The sequence below is a fragment of the Puntigrus tetrazona genome, chromosome 8 (assembly GCF_018831695.1).
Source record: "Puntigrus tetrazona isolate hp1 chromosome 8, ASM1883169v1, whole genome shotgun sequence".
Classification (NCBI taxonomy): Eukaryota; Metazoa; Chordata; class Actinopteri; order Cypriniformes; family Cyprinidae; genus Puntigrus; species Puntigrus tetrazona.
Genome location: NC_056706.1, coordinates 12620020 through 12629078, shown reverse-complemented (window position 1 = coordinate 12629078; position 9059 = coordinate 12620020). Strand labels below are relative to the sequence as shown.

Below are 9059 nucleotides of genomic sequence, written 5' to 3'. Positions count from 1 at the left end.
TGTCCCCATCTCTCTGTCACTCTTTGTGGACCTTTTTCCGGTTTCATGCCACGTTCAAACTCTCCTTTTGTCATTTGGGTCCGAAACACATTTACACACACGGACACACAAATACACACAGTTACACACAACAGGGATAAACCACCTGAGGAGAGAGAAGGATTTTCAAAGTCTGGGGGGATTTTGGACCTTAGGGGTCCTGAGGAAAGTTCACCATTTTGGCTCTTACACTCGCACAAAAACAACTTTTGCTGAAATGTTTTTTTCTTTAATCCGAAGCACTAGTGACAATCATGTATGTACATTTCATGACGAGTAAACTATATAGGAATATAGCTAAACTCACGCACAAAAATATACAACACGGGATCATTATCAAGCAATGCCATCAGAGAGCCTGTCATTTCCTTACAACTCAAATAATCACAAGAGGGCAGTGCTGCACAATGATAATCGTTCATCAATTGCTCGCTCTAAAGCTGTATGACTTTAATTGTTTTTCTGTGAACACAAAAGAAGTAATTATGAATCCATGCAATGGAGAATCAATCTTAGAACTGACACATAAGCAATTATGAAACTGATATAAACCGATATTAATGATGGTCAATCAATAGCTTTTAACTTCATTCTAGAACAATCCTTGCTCATTAAAAGTGCACTAATAGTGTTTTACTGCAAACACGTAAGTTAAAAATGAATCCAAAGTGTGGATTGTAAGATTCTTATGCTCTGCATTTAGATGATCAAAACTACAGTAAAAACTAATATTCTGAAATATTGTTACAATGTTTATTTAAAAATGTAATTTAATTTATGTAAATAACAGGAGTTTACATTTTACAGGCTTTGTTGGTTTGAGGTGTTGAAGTTAGGATTCAGTCTTAAGTTAAGTTAGTTAAGGAATGTTCTAGGTTCAATATAAGCTAAGCTCTGACCACAGGAAATTATTTTTGTCATTTTGCTTTTACTTTTCAAAGTAAACCATGTGATAAACATTAACTTTAAAGTAACATTGAAAAGTATATCCAAAAGCATTTGTTGGTATATTTTTTTATATTTCACCCCTTACCATCACAGAAACCTGTCAATTTCCACTTTTGAAGAAAAACATGATTTATGAGCCATTCAAACCGCAAGGAACACTTTAAATGTCCTCAAAAATTTGACAGGTTTCACTGTATTTATGAGATGGACTTCACAAGTACAGCCAAACCTGTCTCTCTCTCTCTCTCTCTCTGTCACACACACACACACACACACACACACACACACACGCTCATCTGGTCCACCTGCTAATTTAAGATGATTGACCTGCTGATCCAGGTGACATTTTTAATCAAATAGAGGAGAATATAAACCTATTTCAAAAAAAGAAGAAGAACAAAATACAAAACTAAATTCATCAGCTAGATAAAAGCTATTTTTCCTCATACTACTTTTTTATTCAGTTGCATTCACGGAAGCTGCTCACATTCTGGACACAAAATTCTAGTAGCCAACCATATTTTAGCAAATACATTATTTAAAGTCACGCCCCTCTCACATTTTCCTGGTATGACACAAACATCCTCATGAAAAACATTTCATGGAAAGAAAGGCCAATATTAAAATACTGGCTAATACTGAGAAAGGCGATACAACGAGCAGGCATTTTTCTATCCACACTCATTTTAAATGCACACTGCTCACATAACAAGTGAATGCAAAATACTAGTAAAAATAGCTTTAAACTGTCTTCATTGTAACTGCCCAGCGGTAAAACAGAAAAACACACGAGCAGTGATAGTGTGAAAAGCAGGACTAAGGGAATAAACTGGAGTTAGAGGTGTTTACAGTGGCTCAGTGGGGTGACCGAGGTCAAATCCAAGCCTACACACCTGTTTCCATCTGCATATACAAAAAAACAGAACATATAACAAGCTAGATGTTTGACATACTCTCTCTCAAAGTGACTTCTTGAGTACAATTTCATACCTTAAGATGAGTCTATGTTCTGATAATCTGTCTTCACTAAGTCACTTTTCATATCATCACTGTTCAGTCTAACTGCATATCAAACATGATGACATAAAGGTCAGTCTTACCAAAACCAACTCTACACACAGACACACACACACAGATCTGTCAAACCTGCTTCTACAAAACTGGATGTCCATATACAAACCATGAACACACGCACATGCACACACGCACACACGCACACACACACACACACACACACACACACACACACACACACATCCTTAACCCCCATCCGCTGGCTGGGCCGGACTCATCTGAGCCGTTGCCATGGTGACGGACCTGGAGAGCAGGCATCACCTTAGATACCTCAAACAGATAATCTCAACTAAACATATGCACACACAAACACACATAACCTTGACCAGGTAAGACATCCACACACACACACACACACACACACATAACATGAACATACTGATAACTAAATATAGTACAATACTAAAAGTAAGCATAAGTGAACCTGCAATTAGAGGTCAGTTTCAGGTGTTTAGAGAATAGAGAACAGACAAAGCCTACCAGAAGCCTTACTTTCATTCAGATTTGTCACATATGTTACAGTCTAATAGAAACCTGAACATTTTGGTGAATCATTCCAGATCACATTTCAAAGAAATGTACATATAGAAAAATTATTTTAATTAAGTATTCTATTTTGTTAGTACATCTTGTTAAACACAATTTTGCTTTACAAATGTATTTTCATAAGTACTGAAATTATGAAATAAAACATACAATGTGTTATAATATATAATGTAATATATACACAGTATTTAAAATGTAAACAATATCAGTATATTATTTACTATACTACTATTCAGAACTCTGGGGTTGGTAAGAATTTGTGCTCCCCAAGACTAATAAAAACTGATTAAAATACAGTAATGAAAAGTTGATAAGAGGAATTATTATAATTATTATATTATTATAAAAAATAATTATTAGTATCGCTATTTCTATTGATATTATAGTAATGTTATATGTAGTATTATATATATATATATATATATATATATATATATATATATATATATATATATATATATACATAATCCTGCAGAAATCAATCTTTTAAATTTTAAACAAATTTTAAACAATTTTAAACATATTTTTATTATCTGTGTTAAAAATGTGTGCTGCTTAATACATTGTTCTTCGTCCTCTCAGGATTCTTTACAGAATTTACCAACATTTATTTGAAATAGAAATATTTTGTAACACTGTAAATATTTGTCTTTCATAAAAAAAAAAACTTTCTAGCCTGATAAGAAAAAAACTCCCTTATTAACATTTCAAAAATATTCATAAAAGATTGACATTTATGTCTACACATTTTAATATGGACATAAGAAAGATAATCAACCTGGAATGCCAAATCCTTCTTTTATCTTATCTGTAATACTAACAGAGACTATAGAAAAGATCAGGATTATGACAGATTATGTCTGGATGATATAATTGTGAATAATCTTGCCAGTGATCCTTTTCAGGAAATGGGAATAGATTTCAGAAAATTGACAGATAAATTAAAAAAAGAGAGGAATGGGAGAAAGGCAGGAAGGAAAAGAGATAGATTTAAAAGTAAAAAAAAAGGTATGAAAGGTATAGTTTGATGAGAGTCATCCATTAAACCTAAATGTTCTGTTTCATGACAGGTACGGTGTGTACTAAAAATGAAAAAAAAAACAGGAAGAAAAAGTTTTTTTTCTTTTCTTTTGAATAAATTTGTGTCACTGTGACAGTTTTGTGTATATGTGTACTTGGATGGATGTGTCTCTCTCTCTGTGTGTGTGTGTGTGTGTGTGTGTGCGTGTTTTTGAATTAGGTGTGTTTGCTAGGAAGGAGTGGCGGATTAAGGGATTATGGTGAGTCTGATCATGTGATTGTCATGGTCTGTGGTGACCCTACTTACTAACAGATTACCCTGGTGAAGGTGAGGTAGCCTCCTTTTCTTTCTATTTCCTCCTTCTGTCACTTCATCCATCCTTTTGTCAGGACAGCCTGTCATCTCATCACTCATGGTTGGGCTGAAGTCTCTACCTTCCGTGGCTTCCTGTAACCAGCCAGGAGACCCGAACGCTCGAACCTGCAGAGAAACACTCATTTCTGATTGTTCCCCATTCAGAGGAGATCTCATCATCTTGACCTTATCTTCTGGATTCTTTGACCTGGGGATCCAGGCGCACACACCTGATCTGCCAATGCAGAGGTGAGTAACACAACCCATCTCCTTAAGCACCTGAAGGAAACCAAACTACCGGTTGTGTTTTGCCCCAAATGTTAGGCAAATGAGATGTAAATTGACATTATGAAAGCTAAGTTGATTCCCAGCCGCTTCCTCGAAAGCAGGACCTGGCCTAAAACTATCACACTCAACAACAAAAGCTTACTTTGACATAGCCGATTTTAACCTGATGAAAAACAACACAGCTTCTGAATGTGTGAGAACGATAACAGCTTTCAGGTCCTTCAGTTTCAATTTCAGAGAGAAAGGCACTCATTTGACTTTGCATTCAGTTCATTACACATACATAACAGTGTGTGTCACGGCTGTTATCTGGCACGGTTGAGTGGCCGAAATCACTTCAGAGTTAGCCCTCCAGCGTAAAATAGGTTCATGTTACATTTAGCAATTTGCGGAGAGCCACAAATTTGTCCGCCTTGATAAGTACGGCTTATTTAAGTAGAAATTACTGTGCTAATTGTGCTATAAACTACATACATAGTGTCCATGTACACGGTTTTCTTCATCCATGCTGGAAAGGATGGTTTACGTTTTAGACTATTTTGGGATGGTTACAGCAGTGGACTGTGTTTTCAAGGAATACACGAACGCAACAGCTGCTAAACTTCTTTTACCATTAAAAAACAGTAAATGCCGAATAACAAAGTAGAAATGAGTATGTTGCTGTAGTATGTTTTCAAAGAACATCGGTAAAGATATCGATAAATACGTTGCGTCAGTTGCATGAGACGCAGGCGTTGCTTGGCCCTCTGGCGCCCTCTGATGAAAAGCTTGTGAACTGCAGACTCGTATTAGTACACTTTAAAGAGTGTTTAGCGCTGAATTTGGGCAGCACTAATTAATCCCGTTAGCATTAATTATCCTAAAGTGTCTCCCTTTGTTTCCTCTGACGTAGCGTCGCGGCTCTATATTTTCAATTGGTAAACAGGGATTGTGATCACACTATTCTTTCAGGCTTTTTTATGATTACTGTCAATTTTTAACACAAAAAAAGGTTAGAATTGTGTTCGGAAAAACAAAGGAATATATCCGTAATAACAATATATATATATATATATATATATATATATATATATATATATATATATATATATATATATATATATATATATATATATATATATAAAGAATATATAAAATATCGTTAGGAAATATATAGTCACATAGGTCTACACATGAATTAATTTTTGGATTAATTAATTAAATAATTAATTGGATTTTTTCTGTCACAAGTTCTCCTAAATTTCAGTTGTTTACACTGAAAGCCTCTTGTTTCTTTAAAATGAATGAAAGAATATGCAACTGAAGTCGTGGCGTCATGGACATAAACATGCCAAAACATATATCCTCACAAAATAACTTCCCTATAAAAAAAAAGGAAACGGATACCTTACTAAAGATGTCATATGTCTTTATCTCCAGACATTATCCCTCTCCAAGGAGGCTTTTGTGCGAGTTTTGGGGTGAGGGGCCCTGAAACCTCTCACTCAACTCCATGGCTGGAAGCAAACACACGCTCGTCATCCTCTTCCTTTCTCTCCGATTCCTCCTCCTCTGTCTCTTCACTCATCCATGTGTATGCGGTCCTGCCCGGGCACCTCTTCTCGCCGGCCAGCCTTTCCTGGTGTTATGGGGTGTTCCAGATAAAGACTGTTTGGGTCGGCCTGACCCAGCTGCGTTTGGGATGGAGTGGGAAGGTCGTGTGGCAATATTTTATGAGGACACACTGGGACTTTACCCATATTTCACTGCTCAGGACCGTTCTGTCAATGGTGGCCTACCACAACACACCAGCCTTGATCTTCACCTACAGCGGGTGGAGGGCGACCTGACGACCTCTTTACCCCAAGCAGGAGCACCTGGTTTAGGGGTGCTGCGGTGGCAGGAGTGGGCGCCTCAGTGGAACAGGAACAGGGGAATTAAAACAAAGTATCTTGTGGAGTCGAGGGCACTTCTCCGGGGATTTTTTCCAGACTGGAGCACAGAGGAAGTGGAGAAATGGTCACAGGTGATTTATAACGAATTATATTATATTCAGAGACTATCATTTTGTATTATGTTGTCTAAATCGATGATTTAATTTCCTCTCAGGTTGACTTTGAAGCAGCAGCACAGTCCATTATGATGGAAACCCTGCGGGAGGTGAAGAGACTCCGCCCACAAAGATTATGGGGCATGGCCCCATTTCCTAACTGCTATAACTTTGACTCCACCCAGATAGCTTTAGCCAATTACACGGGACGGTGCCCTGCCGCAGAAATGGCCCTTAATGATGAGCTGATGTGGCTTTGGAAGCGAAGCGGTGCCCTTTATCCAGCCCTATCGCTGGAAAAGCTGCCAGAGGGAACTAAAGGGACGTGGCTTTACGCAACCAATCAGATCAGAGAGGCTTTGCGAGTGGCGGCTCTCGCAGGGACTACTTTTGATCTTCCTGTGTTTCCGCTGATAAAGATTGTGTACGCCTCTTCTAGCTCCTTTCTCTCAGAGGTAACGGATAGCAAGCTGAAATCTGTTGAGCCAATATAATATAATTTAACATAATGCAAAATAGTATAAAATCAGTGTAACGGTGGAAGGACTTTGTTGTCAATCGGTACAAGCCCGTAATTATGTTTTTATTGTATATGTATCAGGCTGATCTAGTGAACACAATTGGAGAGAGTGCTGCTATGGGAGCATCTGGAGTCATAATATGGGAAAAATCCTTAGCAGTTAAAACACAGGTAATGATTCAATCATTTCAACACATTTTCAAAGGTTTTCGGACTTTAATCATTTTTAAAGAATAAACATTTTAAAATACATTAAAATAGAAAACAAGTATTTTATATTGTAACATTTCACAACATTGCTTGTTTTTTACTGTAGATATGATTTTAAAAATGCCCCCTTTGCTGAGCCAGAAATAACTTTATTTATTATTTGTGTATAAATATATAAGTGCATACCACTTCACCTTCTAGTTTAGTCATTATAACACTTTTCATTAGTCGTTACAGATTCCTGTAAGACTGATATTATTTACACCTCCTACAGAAATCCTGCTCAGAGTTCGGCTCGTATGTTCGTCGGGTTCTTGGCCCGTACGCTGTCAATGTGACAACCGCCGCACGTCTCTGTGGAGTCTCATTGTGTCAGGGCCGTGGACGCTGTGTGCGTAAGAAACCCGAGGACCCCACATACCTGCATCTTCCTTCAGCACACTTTATGCTTCTCCCAAACGGGGCAGAAGGTGTCCGGGCCACGGGAGAGCTTCCCACCGCTTACATAGATCTCTGGAAGAAGGACTTCCGCTGCCAGTGGTTCGAAGCCTTGGAGGGGGCAGCAGCGGATCAAGAATCAGGCGTAGTGCTGGAAAACCGAAGGAAAATAACATCACCAACAGTAAAAACAGTGGTTGGGATGAGCCAGAGTCAGAGTACAGCGGTTCCAGCGATTCCAGTCACAGTAGTGCCTACCAAGCAGCCAGTGGCCGGCGGAAATTCTGCACTTAATACACCCATCATCCTTCTCTCCTCACTGGTTCTTCATTACGTCTGAGGAGAAGACAGCTGGAGTGTGTAGGAACTTTTGTGAACCTCTGTTGGCCTTGACTTTGATTGCTAATTGCTAAATTGATTTTAATATAAATACACAAAGGGATAACTGTTAAGAGAATAGCTTCTGTGAACGACAATTTCAGTGATTTAAATTCACAATCTGAACATGGCTGAATAAACAGATCTGTTCTGCATCACCTGCGCTTGAATGTTAAGTACAAAACATGTTTTAAATAACATTTTTAAAGGGATAGTGCTACAGTTGACCCTCCACTTGTTCCAAACCTCTACGAGTTTGTTCTGTTGAACACAAAAGAAAATGATTTGCAGTATGTTGGTAACTAAACAGTGGTAGTTATTGACTTCCATAGTATCAAAAAGAATATTCTGGAAGTCAATAGCTACCATCAACATAAAGGATTTTTTATCTATTTAATCAACATAATCACCCTGAATGGTTTTTGAAAGCAAAATTAGCTACCTTCTATAATGTAAAATATTATAACAATAGACTTTTTACTATGTCCTTAATACATTTTTAGACAATTAAATTAAGATTATTTTGTTTCTACAAAAATATTTGTGTTTGAATATTACACATTTTTCCATCATTTTACAAATATGTCTGCATTAACCCTTCATATAATACATTGCCATTACAATCGTACATTATTAAAGAAACTGACACATATATTCAGCAAAATGTAAATATCGATTTAGTAGTTTTACATTGTTACTAAAAATAGACTAAAAATTAACTTTATATTCGTCAGAAAATCTTGAAACAAATGTATTATTAATTCCCCCCAACTGCTTTCAAAATGGAAAATAACAGGAAATGTTTCTTGAGTAGCAAATCAGCATGATAGAATGATTTCTGAAGGATCCTGTGACATTGAAGCCTGGACTAATGCCTGCAGTCAATTCCGCTTTGCCATCACAGGAATAAATTAAATAAACGCAGCTTAGTGAGCGTAAGAGACGTCTTTCGAAAACACTGAAAATAAACTTGTATGAAGTTGTGTGTGTGTATATACATATACACATACGTCAAGACTTGTGACAAGACAGCGATAGCACAATCATAAAATGTCCTGAAAGCAGCTGGGCCGGGTTTTAACAGGCCTCTATCTGTCTAAACTAAAATGTAATCAAATGTTTAGTCTCCAATTTATCTTTGACGTTTACAGAAAAAAATCAGTTTACGTTTTATCTGAGCAGCCTGTCCCAAAGCCGTCCTCTGTAATGAAAAT

At 37.2% G+C, this 9059-nt stretch overlaps 1 protein-coding gene across 1 annotated transcript; it reads left to right on the top strand.

Annotated features, from left to right (window-relative positions):
* The first annotated feature begins 5728 nt into the window (after positions 1-5728).
* Positions 5729-7987, top strand: si:dkey-72l14.3 (Glyco_hydro_56 domain-containing protein). The gene is made up of 4 exons (XM_043246815.1): positions 5729-6275; positions 6359-6754; positions 6901-6990; positions 7304-7987. The coding sequence occupies exons 1-4, from the start codon at positions 5763-5765 to the stop codon at positions 7805-7807; spliced, it is 1503 nt and encodes a 500-aa protein (XP_043102750.1). The 5' UTR covers positions 5729-5762; the 3' UTR covers positions 7808-7987.
* The last annotated feature ends 1072 nt before the right edge of the window (positions 7988-9059 follow it).